General features: G+C 39.4%; 1 protein-coding gene across 1 annotated transcript in view; it reads left to right on the forward strand.

Moving 5' to 3' along the window:
- LOC114555092 (glutamate receptor ionotropic, delta-2) overlaps positions 1 to 20,745 on the forward strand; it is a 235,516-nt gene that overhangs the window by 183,081 nt on the left and 31,690 nt on the right. Inside the window, exon 12 of the mRNA XM_028577198.1 lies at positions 16,881 to 17,047. Within this exon, the coding sequence (XP_028432999.1) occupies positions 16,881 to 17,047 (167 nt within the window). The remainder of the gene's footprint in view (positions 1 to 16,880; positions 17,048 to 20,745) is intronic.

Genomic DNA, 20,745 nt, shown 5'->3' on the forward strand with positions numbered 1-20,745 from the left:
AACAAAAAAAGTGATGATGATGATTCTTTTTTTGTTTTTCAAAGCAGAATTATGAGAAACAATACAACAAATAGAAAAGACAAAGATGGTTGAGGACAAATAGGTGATAGACCACCTGCTTCTTAGACAGAGTTTTTTTTTCTTTCTGTTGCTTTCTTGGTTTGTTTGTTTGACTCTCTCCATTATACCTTACTTCTTCGCTAATTCAAGAAAAACAAACTTTGTCTTTGTGTGTCCGATTTTAATCGACCTTTAAATTAATTTTTTATTATCTCTGAATTATAGTAATGGAGTTATATAAAGCCTCCACTTGTCCCCCATGTGCCAAAAGTATGCTATTAAATGATGCATTATGTTTAGACATGTCTTCTGGAAACAGCCAAGAAACCATTTTAAAATGTTGGCGTGTTAACTGTATATTAAACATTACCTGTGTAACATTGTTCTTGCAGCCCACTTTGATGTGGGATTGAATCAGTCCCATTATCCTGTTATCCAGTGTCACATTCATCCAGCCCTCTTGGAAAGCATTACTGTGCAACATCCACATGAAGCTTTTCTGCTCCACTTGTCCTCCTCTGAACAATAAATGCTGGTTACACATCACATAGCTGAATGACTTTGATCCATCTGTGATTTACACTCGGTCCTCCCGTAGTTATTGCTTGTACTTGTTTTTTTAGTTTTTTTTACCCTTTCAACAAAAGCAGCATAATCAGAATCAGAATCAGATTTATTGGCCAGGTTTGCGTAGACAAACAAGGAATTTGACTCCGGCTATTCTTGGCTGTCAAATTACTATAAAGAATAAAAACCAGAAATGACAGTAAGAAATATTTAAAAATATTGCACGTTTGTGTTTATTAGGGGTGTGCAAAAAAAATCGATTCACATTCGAATCGCGATTCAAGCTCTACCGATTTTTTTTTAATTGTATGTCTACTGCAATCACATGGGAAAGTAACTACATTTACATACTGTGAATCATTTTTTATTTTATTTATTTATTTTATTTTATTTATTTTTGGGGGCTTTTTTGATAGGACAGCTAGGTGAGAAAGGGGAGAGAGAGGGGGAAGACATGCAGGAAATCGTCTCAGGTTGGACTCTAACCCTGGACCTCTGCGTCGAGGCATAAGCCTCATTTTTTTAATAATCGAGAATCATTTTTTAAATCAAATCGATTTTGAATCAAAAATCGATTTTGAATCAAAAATCGATTTTGAATCGTGACATTTTCGGATTTGTGCACCTTTAGTGTTTATGAATGTCAGTTGTTACTCTCACCTAAATCATACATTAGAAACGTGCGATGACTAATGAAAAAGCCCTGCCCACAGTCTGTCTGTGTGCCGACATAAGGATGTTTACTGGCGGGACTAGTGCAGGAGAGAAAGACGTTTTTAAAAGTCTGTTTGTCAGCTCTCAGTACATTTGTTGGTTCTAACTGACTCTCTGTGGTTTTAAGTTTAGTTTCTGTATTATATGTTTTATTTTACGTTTCATGTTTGCTTATAGGAGTCAGGTTACGTTACTGTTGATGAAGACCATTTCCTGATTTTGATGCTTCATAATAAAAACATTTAAATGACAAAATAATGGGGGGCTTTCATTGTGAAGAATTTATAGGAAATGAAACTGCTCCACAGCCTCTGCTTTGACCACTCAGTTCGCCGGCTTACTCAGCGCTGTGGAGATAGGTCTGTCAATCCGAGACTAATAAATAACAAAAGGAGACGAGATAAGAGAGCAGGAATGTGTGTACTAATAAGAGGATGGATACCCAAACCGAACCCGACAGTACCCGACGGGCCGTGCCGGGTTAGCCTACTTATTGAAAAAAACACATTCATAAATTACTTTTTTATAGTTAAATTTTCACATTTGCCATTTTCACATTTGCCATGTTTGAAAATGTACGTTGGTGGTCCCGTAGCTTTCACTCCATATTAAAGATGGCGACCATTGACGGCGAGTAGTGTCCAGCGTTCCACACTCAACTTTTTGAACGTTATGATTGCAGCATTTGGGTACTCATAGTGCACTGCATTTTGCAATTAAATCTGTAACCTTCTGGGATTGCATTCATAAAATATGTTAAAGTAGAGGCCCTGGTCTGAGCACAGAGGCATATCGACACATTGAGTAACCATCTGGCAGCTACTTTTAAAATATGTTCAATTTACTTTGTTGCTAAGTTATACATACATATATATTTCAGTCCATTTTTATTTCAATACATCCCAGATGTGCTATGATTAAAAATAGTACTTCAGGTCATGTAAAGCAGAATACACTAAACATAATTAATATAAATATTCAGCCTGTTCTCATGAACCATTCGTTCAAAAAGCTACGAAAAGTTAAGCACTCCATGTTTTTTTTTGCTGTATGCACCACATTGACAGCCGATGTATAGGAACGCGGCTGGTCGGGGTGGATGGGTGGGTGTTAAAACACAGGACTTTCAAGCCAGGGGGCGGAGTTCGCTTCATGGGGGAAAATGCGTGTTCCTTGGGAGTGTTTTCAACCAAACCACAATCTTTTTCATAATCTTAACTAGTCGTGTTGGTGCCTAATCTTAACTTTCATTGCGGCAAAATGTTCATATTTTGTGGACTAAATTTAACTGTAATCTCCGCCGAAACGAGGGGCAGCTTGCGGTGCTCTGTACCCGGCTCAAAGTCACCCATTTTTGGCTAAACACATCTATTAACTGCCGCTGATATGACTGAGCTGTGACGAAGGGCCGTAGCCCACGTCGCGAAGCTCTCTACCGGCTTAAACAACTAGCAACTGCCGCTGGGCCTCATGGAGCTCGTAGCCAGCCAGCGTCAAGTGACCCTCCGGTGTCACGTCATCAGCCGATGGTCTCCTAATTTCATAGGATATCATACATTTTGGTGTGTATACGTTTTCGTACGATATTATACGTGCCAGTTCATGAGAATGCGTTGCATTATTAGCTTGATAAGTTTTGTGTTGTCTTGATTGTGGACTGTGTAGGTCCCTCAGTTGCTGCTGTTTCGCTGGGCAACGGGGCTCAAGCGGGGCAGACATGCAGGAACTGGATGAACGCTCCTTTGGTGTCATGTACACATAACCATCATCTGTGTGTGCAAGAGAACTGAACAAGAAAACAAGTACACAAGACCACATAAAAAAAGGACTGATTCATACTTTTCTGAGGCAAGCAAATGTAACACAAGACTTCATTATGAAAATACAGTTGAACAAAGGGAAGATGAAAAGGAAACGGAGAGAAATAATAATTTTTCTGCCAGATCCTATTAAGGGTGGCATCTTAGTTTTGGCTCACTGATCCGTCTCGGATGATCCGTCTCTCCAACATCTGTCTCCAATTACTCATCTCTTCCACTATCACATCTCTCATCAGCTTAACGGGGTCTGAGCAAAGATTTGCATACAGCGTGGCAATAGGCGATTAATTTCTTCTTCTTTTTTTTGCTCCTTCTTCCTGAAGAAACAAAGACGACTAATGACAGCTGAGGGTAATTAAACAACAGAGAAAACAAAGAGGAAGAGAAGGAGTGAAGAAGTTGTCATATTGCGTCTCAGGGGATGGAGGCAACTGTTGCCACTAGAGCAAGCAGTCGGACAGATTGCCTCATGAGGGATTGATGCCACCTGCGTGCCAGGCTCTCATCTTTTGAGATTTGGCCATGAGCGTTTTTATGTGTTTTGCTCCTCAGAAGAGGAAAATGATTGATCATTAAATGAAAGAATGACAAGTAAAGCAACTTGACTTGGTATGTGAGAAGATAGTAGGCTACTACATCTTTGTGCTAAACTACAAACTACAAAATAAAGCTGTATAGGAATAGAGGTATAGAGGAAGTATATATATATATATATATATATATATATATATATATATATATATATATATATATATATATATATATTGCTTATGGGGCTTTTCATTTTATATAAAAAGCATATTCTCTTTTATGCAAAAGCATAAAAGAGAATATATAATTTAACAGTACTTATTCAAAAAGACAATACGTCACTTTTAAAGCTGGTTCACCTGATACTCGTGTTATTTCCTTACAAGCAATGTAGAATTCCAAAGGCTATTTGTGCTCACTTCACATAAAACACTACATTTCAACACATCCAACAAAATTCACGGAAAACGGACTTCCGGTATGGCACTGTGGGGGTGAGTCACGCAGTACGGAGCTCCCAGTTAACTTTTGAAATTATACTGTTTTAACATCGCCCTGGGCTTCAATTTGCGAGATAACTATACTACACTTTGTGTCACGGCTGGAATGAGTGGCAAACCGAAATCCTCGCAGCAAACACTGTCAACACGACAGGCTAGTCTTGCTAGCAAACTTTCAGCTATGGCGGAGGACAGGGCTGGCGGCAAGATGGAAGATGTTGTCTCCATGCCTCAACTGGTATCTGAACTAGCTAAGCAGAGATCTGTTCTAACGGAAGATATATCCACGTTGATTCAAGGGTCGCTAAAACCACTCCAGACCGCTGTGGAGGCTATACGAGATACCGTCAACTCGTTCCAAACCAGACTAGCATCAACGGAGGCTATAGCTGGTGAGAACTTTGAGCGCTTGAATACTGCTGAAGTAACGATAAACACGCTGAAACTGGCAAATCAAGAATTGTTAGACCGGGTGGATGATCTCGAGAACAGATCACGCAGGTCGAATCTGCGAATTGTGAATATTCCGGAGGGCAGTGAGAACGGCAAAGATCCAGTCAAATTCATGGAAAAGCTACTTATGGACTGTCTGGGGTCGAGTGTCTTCGCGGAGCCACCTGAATTGGAGAGAGCACATAGATCCTTGGCTTCTAGACCAGCGCACGGGAAGCCTACTAGAGCATTTGTGGTGTGCTTTCGGAGTTTTCAACAAAAAGAAGCAGCGCTGCGCTGGGCAAGGAGCCATGAGGTTAAGTTCCATGATGCGAGCCTTCGGTTCTATCCTGACCTGAGTGCTACCCTGGCGAAAAAACGAAGGGCTTTCAACGGAATTAAACGAGCGTTGTATGAGAAGGGAGTGAAATTCCGCCTGGTGTATCCAGCCCGCCTGAACGTGATTTTGGGGGAAGAGACGCTCACCTTTGATTCACCGGACAAAGCACAGGAATTCTACGACAAGCGCATTCGGTCCTCTGAGTGAAGGGAGGTGATGGACTTAATACAAGCTTGGTGGAATTGATCTAGTCTGCTTGATAACTAGGTACTCCGCTCTTAATTGATAAAAGCACACTCGCCTTATTTAGCTTGTAAAATGTATGGCACTTTCATACTGATGTACATTGACATATGTTGGGACTCTTGTAGATAACATAGTGTTTAAAGGTTGTTCACCGGTAAGGCATCTTTAGCGAGCCTGCAGTTTATCCCAATTTGGGATCTAGACATAGGCAGTTCACGCGCTATGGGTTTTAGTTTATTATGTATTTGTTGGGTGGGGTGTGGGGGGTTTCAGGAGAGGGGAATATGCGTCATGTGTTTTCACTGTGAGTCAGTTTTGTTAAGTATTTGTGGTCTACTAGTCTTGAGTTTTTTTTTTTCTTTCTTCTTATGAATAAGGGTAAACTTAATCAAGACTTGGGTGAAGCTGTCAGGTTTATAAGCTGGAATGTCAAGGGGATGAATGGTCCTGTGAAACGAGCAAGAATATTTGCACATTTAAAATTTTTAAAATGTGAAATTGCTTTTTTGCAAGAAACTCATTTATTAGTCAAAGATCAGTTCAGATTAAAGAAAACATGGGTGGGTAAATTATTTCATTCTGGATTTACTCATAGGTCTAGGGGGGTGGCTATCCTGATACATAAGAAAGTGCCATTTAACCCAACTAAGGTAATAGAGGATTCACAAGGTCGATATGTCATTGTATTAGGATGTTTATATTTTAAGCCTGTCATACTGGTGAACGTATATGCCCCTAATTGGGACGATGAGGGGTTTATAGAAAGGGTGTTAGCATCCATTCCAAGTCTCAATACCCATTCTCTAATTTTTGGGGGAGATTTAAATTGTACAATTACTCCGTCTCTGGATCGTTCTAAATCAAAATCTAACTCTCCCTCCAAAATGGCAAAGAGGTTGTCATTGTTCATGGATCAGGTAGGCTGTGTTGATCCATGGCGTTTCTGTTTCCCATTGAGCAAAACGTATCCGTATTTCTCCCACGTACACCATACGTATAGTAGAATTGATTATTTCTTCATTGATAGAGCACTGTGTTCTTTGGTTAAAAAAATTGAATACTCATCTATAGTTGAATCTGATCATGCCCCGGTACTTTTAGACCTTTCTTTATCACACAAAAGTGCGGAGTATACTTCATGGAGATTGGATACTTCTTTATTGAAAGAGAAGGGATTTTGTCAAATGATCTCATCAGCCATTGATGAGTTTCTTGATTTTAATAGAGGTGATGGTGTATCTCCATCTATTTTATGGGAGACACTCAAGGTTGTTATTAGGGGGAATATTATTTCATATAAATCCATGCTAAATAAAAGCAGAAGTTTAGAGCAGGAAAGATTGATCAAAGCTGTACAGGTGATAGATAGCCAATATTCAGCTTCCCCATGCCCGGAACTTTATAAAGAAAAAGTAGAACATCGGGCTAAGTATGAGCTGTTTGCGCCAGAAAAAACTGCAAGGATGTTGTTGAAATCACGGGCATTATGTATGAACATGGGGAAAAGTCGGGTCGTCTATTAGCCCACCAGTTAAAAAGTAGAGCATCTGAGCATCATATCTCGTGTATTATGAGAGAAAATAGGGAACTTACGGTTGATCCTGTAGAAATTAATGATACATTTCAGGCATTTTATTCTAATTTGTATTCATCTGAAGCTCCTAAAGACAATACAGTTATGGATAATTTTTTCAGAAATTTAAATATGCCCACCATTAGTGCAATCAGTAGAGCAGAATTAGAGCTCCCTCTTTCGCACACTGAAATTGCGGATGCGATTAGGAACATGCAAAATGGGAAGGCACCCGGCCCGGATGGGTACCCAGTTGAATTCTTTAAGAAATTTGCAGGGCAATTGATTCCACTTTTACTTGATATGTTTAATGACTCGAAAGCTAAAGGTACTCTGCCCAGGACTTTGACTGAAGCTTCCATAACTCTACTGTTAAAACCAGGGAAAGATGGAAAGGAATGTGGGTCATATCGCCCTATTTCCCTCCTTAATTGTGATATCAAAATATTGGCGAAAGCACTTGCACGCCGTTTGGAAAGAGTTATGCCAGAGGTGATCTCCCCGGACCAAACGGGCTTTATGACGGGACGGCACTCTTTTTCGAATGTGCGCCGCCTTTTAAACGTCTTATACTCACCAGCGTCCAATGTGGTGGCAGAAGTGGTCATTTCATTGGACGCTGAAAAGGCGTTTGATAGGGTAGAGTGGAGTTATCTGTTTGAGTGTTTGAGTAGATTTGGTTTTGGCCCTAATTTTAGATCTTGGATTGAGCTTTTATACTTTAGTCCAAAGGCCTCAGTAGTTACCAATGGGTATCATTCCAAATTCTTTTCCCTGACGAGGGGTACGCGTCAGGGATCACCGATAAGTCCACTTCTGTTTGCTTTAGTTATTGAACCTCTCTCTATTGTGTTAAAGTCAGAGCCCGAAATATGTGGAATTCATAGATGGGGATTGACCCATAAGTTATCTTTGTATGCGGATGATTTATTGTTGTACCTGTCAGACCCTATACATTGTATTCCCCATGTTTTGAATATATTGCAAACATTCAGTGTTGTCTCTGGTTATAAACTTAACCTAACTAAAAGTGAGTGTTTTCCTATAAACGCCTTGGCCCGTTCTCTTCAGGACTCAGATTTACCTTTTGTATGTCCAGAGATGGGTTTAAGTATTTAGGTATTAATCTGACTCCAACCTTTCCTGAGCTATACCATAAAAACTTTACTCCATTAGTAGACAAATTAAAGTCCGATTTTCAGAGGTGGAATGCCATTAATTTGTCATTGGTTGGTAGGATTAACTGTATTAAAATGAATGTTCTCCCTAGATTCCTTTATCTTTTTCAGTGCCTCCCAATTTATCTGCCTAAATTATTCTTTCAATCTCTTGATAGGTGTATAACATCATTTATTTGGGCGGGTAAAGCTCCTAGGCTTCAAAAGAGACTCCTTCAGAGACATCGTTCCAATGGAGGCTTGGGTCTGCCAAATTTACAGTTCTACTATTGGGCGGCTAACTGCCAGAAAATACTTTATTGGTGTCAATCTCCAGATATGGACTGGTGTGAATCTGAGAATAACTCGTGTCTGTCAACATCACTCTTAGCTTTAGTAACTTCTAAAATCCCTTTGGCAATTTCAACACATACCTTAAATCCAACGGTCAGCAATACATTACGTATTTGGCTACAATTTAGAAAACATTTGGGTCTTCCTGATTTTTCCATTCAAGCCCCAATTTGCCATAATCATTTATTTTTACCAGCTAGAATAGATGCAACCTTTTTGGAGTGGAAAAGGCAAGGCCTTGTCAGATTTAAAGATTTTTATAAGGATGGTGTATTTGCAAGTTTCAAAGACATATGTGAAAAATTTGATCTCCCCTGCTCAAACCATTTTAGATATTTACAGATTCGTCACTTTATTCGTAGTAATTCGACGGCTTTTCCAAATGTACCAGAGCCATCCGGTTTGGATGATATCTTGGAAGTGTCTTCTAAATTAAAGGGACTTATTTCCAGAATTTATAATATCATCACTTCCCATAGTGACAATACTCTGGATAAGATTAAAGCGAAGTGGGATGATGAACTAGGAGAGCCGATATCGGATAGTACATGGGAGGAAGCTGTGCGTAGGGTAAATGGGACAACATCCTGTGCTCGTTTGAGCTTAATCCAGTTTAAAGTTTTACATAGGACACATTTTTCTAGAGCTAAACTGGCAAGAATATTTTTAGGCATGAATGAAAATTGTAGCAGGTGTAATAGTGCTCCAGCAACCTTGACCCACATGTTCTGGTCATGCCCACGTTTGGATCACTTTTGGTCATGGGTCTATAAAACGTTATCTGAAGTTATAGAAATAGAATGTGAGCCTAATGTATATACTTCAATCTTTGGAACAGTGCAGAGTGACCATGTAGGGCTTGCTAGATATAAGGATGTACTAGCCTTCGCAACTTTGATTGCCAGGCGGCAAATTCTTTTACATTGGAAATCCCCATATCCACCAAAAGTATCTGTATGGCTGACTGATCTTATGATGTATCTGAAATTGGAGAAGATAAAGTATGCACTTAGGGGGTCTGACGCCCTTTTCTATGATATATGGAACCCTTTAATAACGTATTTTGAAAAACTTAAGTCTCTTCCTGAGATTCCCTAATGACATGTAAAGCACTTTGACAGTTTGATGGCAGAGGCTTAATGAAGTCTGCATTATTGTCTTACGTAATATTGGGATGGCTTTTTTATTTATTTTTTTTTTAATTTTTTTTGTATCACTGGATTTTGTGTAAATGTACAGTTGACTCACTATTATCTTTTGTTTGATTGGTGACATACTGAGGTTCTGATGAGGGTGGGTTTGAGGGAGGGAGACCACAAGGGTCTTGGTTTTGAAATGAAAAAAGGAAAACGAATATATTTCATGTGAGATTGTAACTTGATTGTTCTGTACGAATAAAAAGAGAGTTAAAAAAAAAAAATTCACGGAAAACAACGAGGGCAAAACAGATGTTAAGTTTGCATCACCTGTTCAACTGACTTTAGCCGTTCACAGTTGCCGTGTTCATGGACTCACGGCAGTGTGTAGCTGCAGAACGGCTGTGTGGCGCTGAATGAATATAGGGGAGACACAATAGATATTTGGCGTAGCTTTTGGCATAAAAAAAATATATTTTTCTGGCCTGGCAGGGGTTCCAGTTGGCCGGCGGCCTGCCAGGCCTGTAAGGGAAACACTGCAATATACATTTATAGTGCTTAAATTGCATCAAATAATATGCGTCAAAAAACTAAACCTATCTTATTTAGTGCATTTAAGTGCCATATTACATTCTGTTGTTTAAAGAAAACATTTTCTGAAATGCAATGACAACCTCAAACTAAGGCATAGAATTACAGTAATTGCCTTTAACTTGTGCAGTCTCCCTCTTCTGTGCTTTGATTGATTTGCTTCCACTAATCTTATCTTTATTCAGATACAGTATTGACATATCTGCAGGAAGTCAGCCAGCGCAGACTAGGGGGAATATTTGGCTGGTGAGCAGCCTCTCATTGTAATGCTCTCTGATTTGTCAAAAGAGGCCCAAACAAAGGCAGCACAAAGCATGTGGGATGCAAGTAAAAAAGACAGAGAGGGAACGAGCCAAGAGACAAAGCTAGCTGGACTAAGAATAGACAAAATCATTTGTAGGTCTGTGAGGGCATTGTGTGTGTGTGTGTGTGTGTGTGTGTGTGTGTGTGTGTGTGTGTGTGTGTGTGTGTGTGTGTGTGTGTGTGTGTATGTGTGTGTCTGAGAGAGAGAGAGACAGAGTGGGAGAGAGACTATCAATAATGTTGATGAATTGGGAAAAGCTCTTGATCTTTGGTGCATGTGGCCTGAGATGTAAAGATAGTAGAAAGTAGATTTGAGCTTGTCTCTGGGCTGTTGCTTTTTTCTCTGTGTCTCTGTCTCACATCAGCCTCTCTCTTATTCCTCAATATCAAACAAATCAAAGTCAAAAAAGGGTGATGCAAAAAAACAGGCTGTGGGGAGACAGTTTGGCTTGGTACATCATACTCTAAGACTAGTCTGCCTGTCAGTACACATGAGCACCATGTTCATATATGCAGTGTCAAACACCACAACTATAATCTGAGGAAGAATGCCACATTTGTATTTTGCAAATCAAATTCTTCACATATTGCGATCTCCAGCCCTGATCAAAGCAGATTATTTCAGCGGGAGATTAAAAAAGTAGCGGATATGGACTGTGTTATCTGCTGTTGGGATAAAGATGTGCTGCCACCACAATTACACGTGGATAACGTAATGCTCAATAACGAAATAATGCATGAATATAAACTGGCAAAAAAAAATTCCTTTATTATGGCCATGAGTCTTTATCTGAAGTTTTTACTCTTCTGTAGCATCAGTGTATTCCCGCTGGAGAGAACAAAGCACAGAACCTCCCATGTGTAAATCATTTTACACCCATTGCTTGAAGTCTAAATACTGAACATTTAAGAAACTGACTTTGCACCAGGGGACGATTTGTTATGTGCCACTTTAAAAGTGTTTATAATCTAAAATGAAATTGAGGAAAAATAAATTTTTTGAGTTGAAACTTAGAGCAAGAGGGCGAATCTACTATTCCTTTTGCATGTTGGGTGCCCTAGAAGGGATCTTTCTGAGAGAGGGGAGGAGGGAGAAAAAGACATTTCAACAGAAAGAGGAGAGTGGACCCTGGAGTAGTTTAGCCGTTTTGAAGTTTCAGCATGGCTAGACTCTGAAGCCAAACTGTTTGAACTGTGGTGAGATAGAAGGACCTCTTGAAACCTGCCTATAGACACTCATTGGGTTGGTTCTGTCGTATAATTGGAAAATAACGTTGAGACAAAGTTTCAAAGTCAGAAATTGTATGAGCTCACTTTGAGGAGCACAGCCATATATATATATATATATATATATATATATATATATATATACACACACACCGGCTGATCAAGAAGGAAGTGGACTGGCCTCATTTTGAAAATGTTTTTCTCATGGTGAATCCAGACTTCGTGAACAACCTCACCAATGCTGTTGATTCAAAGTTACTGCTCATAAAAGTTGTGAAGAATCGCTGAAACTAGTGTAGCCTTGTTTAACTGAGAACCCACCTGAAATTAGGTTATTTTTTTTTTTGACTAAGCTTTCTTTATCGCTCTCTATGTAAAATTAGTTTTACCTATACTGGATGAAGTCACATCACTTTAGTTTTTAAAAAGATTTTTTTAAATGTTCCTTTAAAAGCCTGTGTTGGTGAAATGTTTCTTATGACTTATGCTCACATCAATTTACTTTGGCTAATTATGTTTTTTATTTGTATGTTGTAATTCGAATACTACGGTGTACTTAAGTTTAGGGAAACACTGTTGTCATAGTAAGTAGAGTGTGGTTAAGGTTAACTTCATTTTCATTTTATTTTTCGAGTGTTAACTTGGCCTTCCCTACATTTTCTAATGTCGAAATTGTTGTTTGTGAATATATTAACACTATTTACTTCCTCTTCTTTCTGTTGTATAGTTGCAGTGGTATACTAGTACTAAGTGATTAAATGATAAAGTTGGAGAATAAAGAGTATTTCTTTATTCTTTATAAAGAATAAAGTTGGGAAATTCCCAACGTTATCATTTAATGACTTAGTACCTTTTTTCTCTTTATTTTGGTTATTCAAATACATTTCTACTTTGACTGTGTTAAACTGTAGTTCAAATGATATTGCGCATCATGTTTACATTTTAATCACAACCCGGTATGTGTTTTACTAGACGATTTCAAACTACTAATTATAAATATTGGCGGAAAATTATGAATTATTAGTTTTGTTTTAACTATTCCCTATTTCCCGTTTCCTGTCCATTTGCCTGGGGGAAAAAAACAAGCAAATCAGAGCTGCAGCAAAACTAGCTCGGGCTCATAGATCAGTGGTGTTAAGTCTTCATTAAATGAGTTCTGCCATCACAAAACCTTTGTAAATTGATAAATAAGAACATAAACAATGAAACAGCAACAGAATTAGGTTCATTTTCTCTCCTCCATGTACGGAGGGATGGAAATTAAAAAGTGGCGTGAGTGATAGAAAAAAGAGAGAAGGCTCTGAGAAGGCTTTAATGTAGTGATTAGGAATCTTACTGGATTGTCTGAGTCACATTCATGAGAGAGAAAAACAAGGTCCAATGCAATGATTAGGATTCATTGGTGGATGTGGGATTGTGTGTTCTGTAAGGAGGCGTGCTAATGTACTTTGGACGGTGTTTAGATGTGATGGTGTGTGTGTATGTGTCTGTGTGTTGTGTGTGACTATAATTGTTGACAAAGTATCTGTCCGTGTATCTGAGGAAAATAGCTTCTGATAATTACCTTGGCAAAAATATAGTCACAATTCTGGACACGAAACAGAAGTAAAATGTGTGTGTGTGTGTGTGTGTGTGTGTGTGTGTGTGTGTGTGTGTGTGTGTGTGAAGGCATGCAACATGGGGGGAACACATTTTCTATATCTATTTCTTACTATTTCTTTCCAACAGTGGCCGTAATGCTCCCTTGCGTTCTCAACTTAACACGTTAAAGTTTCTTTAAATAAATTATAAATAATAAATAATAAATTTCCTTACAAGCTTCACGGAGAACAACGAGCGAAAAACAGCATTTCCGATCTGTTTTAACTGCATATTCTCTGGTCTAGCCGTCTATGGGTCTAGCTCAGCTAAAAACACGGTGGAGATGAGGTCTGGCAATGGGAAACTACCGGTAGTTTAAGTTGAAACATGGAGACTCAATGACAGGGTGTCAAAGGTGCAAGTAAACAATTTAACCTGGATAACACCTTAATTGGAGTCCATTGCCAGGTTACACTATGCATGCAAATGCAGCGAGTGAAGCATATAAAGCTGTCTTGTCTAGATAATCCTGGCGAGCTCATCCATCATGTTTGCTGGTGTCATTACTCTTCCTATAGCGACAAATAGAAGGTAGAGTTTCTACCCTCTTTCTTCAATATTGTTCTCAATATAATAATAATAATATCAATATTATTGTGCTGAATATCAGACACTTGGAATGCCAGTCCCTCCAGGATTTCGCTGTCTCTCGCAACTTCATTGCTGTCATAAATACAAAAGACATCTCAACTTTTATCGCAATTTTTTACAAAAGCTCCCTCAAAATCAGGCATTTTGGGCCTCAACAATCTCATAAAAAGGCCGCGAAATCCTGGAGGGACTGGAAAGCAGTGGTATTGTTAATAAGTCGGGATAGAAGTACAATGAAAAAGTAGAAAACAACAACAACTAAACAAAGTACGATTACATTTAATATACTGAGACGTGGTCAGATAAAGAGAATAGTAAAGGCTTTCCCATACTGCTCTGGCCATTAACCTTGTTTTTCGCCTCCAAAGTTTTTTGCCATAAGAAAGTTAATGTAAGCTGCTTACATAATCATGATCAGAGGTAGCACAACAGCAGTGGCAAGCTGACATTCAACATATCACTTTTACCCCCTGATCATGATGTTGTCTCTAGTAATTCATCAAACTTGAGCCAATATTAAACTAATGCTTTGCATGTAGAGTACTTGTTCTGGTACATCAAATCAAGTGCTCCCTGTTCACAGATACAGTGTCTCTGTTTATGAAACACAGCTGCAGCTGCAGGCAAGAGCATTTCCTTTCACAGGCTCCAACATCATTTTCATTGTAGGGATAATTCCTTTTTATGTGATTGTGTGCAATGTTGGCATTGCTATAATTATTATTTTATTGAGTATATTTCAATTTGATTAAAGCTTCGAGAAGACACACTGTGCTTGAAGTTTTATTGGTATGTTTAGACCGCAGGCAAAAGTGGCCCAAATCAGATTTTTTATTTTGCCCATATGTGACTCAGATCTGGGTTTTTTTTCAGTGTGAACAGCAAAAATCACATGGGATCTGATCTATCATTAATCAGCGACAATAACATCACCCTTTATCGGCATTCGTCACAATTGGGCACCGGCGAGAGTCTCCTACGTCATGATCCCACCCAGGGGTGTAGCACAAAATTCTGCATCCTGTACATAGACATTATCTATAAATTTTGACCCAGAAAAATAAAAAATTGCATGGTAGACAGGAAGACAACACACAGGTTAAAGCCTGATGTGCGCAACCTTTTCTCCCCCATATTCTCTTTTACCCTTAGTCTTAGAGGCCAGTGGTGTTTGTTATTATGTGCAGTACTCATGGCTAATGAATCAGTGTAAACACATTCATTCTACTCTGTCCCTGCTTCTGAAAGGCATCAACACATTTGTCTTTGCTTGTCACTGTGTTCTTTCCCTTAAAGGCGTGATCCACACGTTGTTGGTGTTTTTCTGAAACCATCAGAAAAACACCAACAACGTGTGGATCACGCCTTTTTAGGGTTTAGGGTTTGTTTACATCAGTTGTTTTTGTAAACAGAGCAGTAAAACCGGCCTTAATTTTATTATATGTTCACATAAATGCTGATTTTCTATCAAGACAAACTCCCCAATTATGTATGTGAACTAAGCCATTAGACATGGTCATCTTCTCATTATCTTCACTTGAGAGTGAGATTAGCACAATTTTTCAATGTGGCTGACAGATCTGCATAATAACGTTTTTTGGCCCTTTTCACCCAAATAACGAGAAGTCCCTAATGTAAAATTGTAATCTGTTGAAAATGATTTTTTTTTTTACTAATTTCCTTTCCACAGTCTATGATCTTTCCAATTCAAAAGCAATAATGAATAGCCATAAAATTATTCTTCAAGAAATAAAGTGCTCTTTCCACTCTTTTTAAGGTTCTAAATAGCAAAATGAGTCATTATGATGCCCTGCAGTGAATTATTACACACACACACACACACACACACACACACACACGCACGCACGCACGCACGCACACACACACACACACACACACACACGCACGCACGCACGCACACACACACACTTCAGAGGACTACTGACTGTGAAATTACCCAATCAGAGGGTCTTGTCGGTTCTCAGACGTTAGTCATCACACATAGGCCAACTGAGGTGACACACACTGACACACACACACACACACTGTGTGTGTGTGTGTGTGTGTGTGTGTGTGTGTGTGTGTGTGTGAGAGAGAGAGAGAGAGAGAATTGTCAAAAACAGGTGTCAGGATGTGAATATCACAGCCAGGTTGTTTATTCTCCACTTTTTCCACAGATTTATTGAATGTTGGCGAGAAGACATGTTAACAACAGCCACCTTAATTTCTATAAAACAAACTCGAGATTCGGGGGGGGGGGGTTAGTCCTCTTACATCACTTCTACAGTGATGTACATATGCTTAATGCATTAAACCATGATTCAGCTCAGCCACAAAGACATACAAAGCAGTAGTTATATTGAACGTGTCTTAGTGGATCAAGGATAGGCTAAACTGCAAATAAAAAATATTCTCAACCATAACTGCCATTCACTTCTTACAGACATATGTGACGTTGCTTCACCAAGACACTGAGTCAAAGACTTAAATGTACTGTTATTGTATTATGGGCTAAATATAGAGACAGCTGATAGTACAGAAACAGGCTCCGTAAGTACACATTTAAAGGTACTGTAAATATGTTACTTTTGTTCGTTGGAGTTTGTAAACACAGCATTCAGAGTTGGCCACAGCTCAACGAGCCAGAGAGAGAGAGAGAGAGAGAGAGAGAGCAGCGGTGGTCGAGTGAGCTGTGGGTGAAGGACCGTGATTCAGAGGAATAAAATGTTATTTTCTGAATGTTTTCCGGCGGTTAAGTTCTAAAGCACAAATAAACACACACACACACACCTCTGCAGGAAGGTGCCGCATTGCATGCAAAACTTGCATGTGTGTGTCGGTTAAACAGACACACCGACCAACAGCACACACAGCAGCACTCTTCACACAGATTCAAGGAGCAGTGAAAACACTGAAGCTTGTTTAGGGAAATTGTACCTTTAACCAATAATAAAGGAATGACATGAAAACGAACAGATACATATAAAATGTTGCTGCAAAAAAGTCTTTGGCACGATCTCTTAAAGAACTGTATAACCTGAGGTAAAGAAGCACCTTTTCTTTTAACTGTGTATACATGTTTGTTTTTTTCTTTTAGGTGAAGTACGGTCGGTTTGGCTTTGTGTGGGATGCAGCCGTGCTGGAGTACGTTGCTAATAGTGACGAGGACTGTTCGTTCTACACCGTCAGCAGCACCGCACCAGACCGTGGATATGGTATCGCCATGCAGCACGGCAGCCCCTACAGGGACATTTTCTCCCAGAGGTAAGAGCCGTAACAGTAAACAACACGCAGAAGCATCCTCGACTGCATTTCATTTGTTATTCAAAGGACATGTTTCACATGCACATTAATCAAGCTGCAATTTTTCCCCCCATATTGTTCAACTCAGTCATATTGTCATCAGTTTTAAATTGAGAGACACTCCTTCAATTTGATAAGAGTTGTTAAAAATAAATGCATTCATATTCTTCTACTTCAGGTCATGTAAGATTTTTAGTGCTCCAACTTAATTTCAACAATAAAAGTGTCCACTCCCGTAAAGTTTGACCCTCATCCTGCTTGAAATATCTGCTCTGTAGGTCAGACCTTAAGTAAAAAGCAGATTAAATTGTACATCTATCTTCTAGAGGAAAAAGGAGGATGGCATTTTCACAACTTGTGTGCAGCTAGCTTGCTTAACCCTAAGCATGCACCATTCCATCGGTTCACATTGAAGTTGAGCCTCAGAAACATGTCAACAGTAGACAGATGTATTTAAACCGATCCCAGCTGTAACATAATTTATTAATGTATTCATTGATTCACTATTTATTTGGTCCCTTATGGCTATTAGGAGGATGGTAACGTCTGCACACACCACACAAAGGTCATTCATTCATCTCCTCTCAGCTGATGAGCAGCTGTGTGTGCTGTGCTTCTACAATGCTGAGTGTCCTTGTTTGTTTGCTTGCATTAATTTGTAATGCAATGCTGCGATATAAACCACATCACCAGATTGCAGGTTCAGTCATATGAGGTGAAGTGTGTCAGTGAAGGCCACATAAGGATTGCTTGCATCCCAACAGAGAATCATGTTGGCTTTATTCGTGATCAAGCATGTGATCATTTCAAGAGGAGGGAAAAACTAAAATGTTGCCTTCATTAAGCTGTCATAATTTATATTATGTAAAATAGTCTGTCAGTGGGTTTTTTGTATGTGTATGGGTGGTAAAAGATGGAAAGACATTGAATGTGCATGGGCCAAAATGTGTGAGCTTTACAGAGTGTGTGAGTGACTAGGCCTGTCTGTTTATAGCTCCATATCCGGTGGAGCGTTGCGCTTCAGAATATTGCCTATCATGGCTGTTATTAAAATAAACAAGCAATTAATTGACACAGGGGCAATGTCACACTCTCGGGAAGACAGTTTCCAACAGTTTACTCACACTGGTCCCCATAGTTGAAACAAAAACAGACACAGAAATATCCAGGAGAGGAAATAATCCCAGATGTATAATTGTTTTACTTTGCTGTGATTTTTTTCAACTGTTTTTCATCCTGACATTCTGTATTATGCAGATTAATTAAATACAAAGAGGAGGTTTAACAGGAATTGCATTAGCCGACACCACAGAGAGAAATGTTTCACTTAGCTTGATTATATTTGGTGGCCTGGTCATGACAAATCTGGAGCCTGGATGATTACAACTGGATTTGTTTTGGTGCACTTCCGTATGTTCAAAGTAAAACAACAGTTTACTGCGTTAGATGGTATTTTTCCTTGCAAAGAAACCACCCACCTCTGCATTTGAGTAGAACACAATCAACTTCAATACAAGCGATTCAATTGTAGATAACATCTACATTTACACTGGTTTCTGCAAAGGTCTGCCTGATCATCACAGTTATTGTTAACCACTCCAAGAGTCTTGCTTATACAGACCTGTGGAAGAGAGGATTTATTTTACTTTGATAGCAGTACATTTGGGGTAGTTACATTTCCGACCAGTCAATTGCAATTTCTATTTGCAGCAACAAGCCCAGAACTCTATGACGGCACCTTTCCAAAATACTGAGGGGAAATGTTGTGGAACTAGTGTAAGCCTGAGTGTTATTAAGTCAACCAAATGACACAGGCTGCAGTACCTACAGGAATGACATGGGCCGGATTTATAGATAGATAGATAGATAGATAGCACTTTATTGTCCGTGTACTCGGAAATTTGTCTTGCAATACAAGCTCCAACAATCACAACACAACAACCTAAAAACAAAAGCTAAAAACATAGAGGCATCAATAAAACATAAATAGATACTTAATTAATATGAGGGGGGCTGCCCTGAAAGAGTGGTCTTAAATAGCCATAAATATATAGATAAAAGTAAAAATAGGGGGGAACTATCACTTCTTTGCTATCCTGTGTTGATTCAACAGAGATATTGACAGAGGAACAAATATTTATCTTTGTTCTTTCTTGGTACTCCCCATGCAACACATGGGAAGAGTCCTGGGACATTTTGTCAGTCAGTCTGACAGTGTGCAATACGTGGCTTTCAGTGAACGCGTTCTCCACTGAACGGCCCACCAATTTGGAACAAATCCTCAGGCGCCGTAGAATCCTGGTCTTCAGATGAACTGAGAGGCCCCCAAACCACACTGCGCCTCCATACTGCAGGATGCTTTGAATTGTTGACACAAAGAAAAGAAACAGGATTTCGCTGCTTGCTCTGAATGACCTAAGACTCCTTAAAAAGTAGATTCTCTGCTGTACTTTGCTGCAGATATAGTCTACATGATAGGTCCAGGAAAGGTCACTGTCCAGGTGCACTCCAAGGTATTTGAAGGATGAATTTTGTTTTATGGTTTGATTGTTAATGATTATTGGTGTAATGTGGCAGTCATAAGAGGTGCCGAAGATAATCTCCTCAGTTTTCTGTTTATTGAGGATGAGGGCATTTAAATCACACCACTTTGCCAGATTATTCACCGTTTCCACATAGAGGTCAGCCCCCTCCCCCTCCTTCATCAGAGCTACCAGTGCAGTATCATCAGAAAATTTGATGATATGGTGGTTGGGTGCAGAGGTAACACAGTCGTTGGTATAGAGTGTGAAGAGAAGAGGAGAGCTAACACATCCTTGTGGGGCAACACAGCTGGTTGTGACCATGGGGGAATAGGTGTTATTGACCCTGACCAGCTGTTGCCTGTTATTAAGGAATGAACAGTACCAGTGAATGAGATATGGATTCGTACCCATTTGAGCCATTTTGGATAACAATATGTCCGGTTTTATTGTATTGAATGCAGAGGAGAAGTCGATGAACAGTACCCAGGCATAAGGCTTTATTTTCAGAGCGTCCAGGTGTTTTGAGACCAGATGCATTAGAGTGCCAACAGCATCCTCCGTGCTGCGCTGTTGCCTGTATGCAAACTGGAACGGATCTAGGATGTCCTGTACAGACTGAGAGAGTACATAGGATATGATTTTTTCCAATGACTTCATTAATACAGATGTTAATGCCACAGATCTGAAGTCATTGCACTCCCTGGGGCATGATTTCTTTGGCAGGGGGATGATGTGTCCATATAGATTAGACTAATGGGAGGAATTATATAAGCATCAGCCAACATGTGCTAATCCTGCACACAGCCCTTATTAGATGCCAGTACAGGCACATGTGTCAGACACCACAGTCTCAGTGTTAAGATAACTATGGCTCCTGTATCAGTACATTCTGTCTGGCATTTCTTTAGTCTTTTTATAATCTATATGGACGATGTTTCGTTTCAGGGATTGTTCAGGTGCCGCCAGAATAAACCAGAGCACATTTTTCTCCCATCCCAGAATGCTGTGTGGACTAGCCAGACCCTCCTTCCGCAGCGCTCTCAAATATGCTGATGATGCAGTCTTGTATTACATGACTCCATCATACACCAAGACCTCTCCCTGTTTGTTTTAAACTCCAAAACAACAAAACAT

Source organism: Perca flavescens, chromosome 5 (genome assembly GCF_004354835.1).
Source record: "Perca flavescens isolate YP-PL-M2 chromosome 5, PFLA_1.0, whole genome shotgun sequence".
NCBI lineage: Eukaryota > Metazoa > Chordata > Actinopteri > Perciformes > Percidae > Perca > Perca flavescens.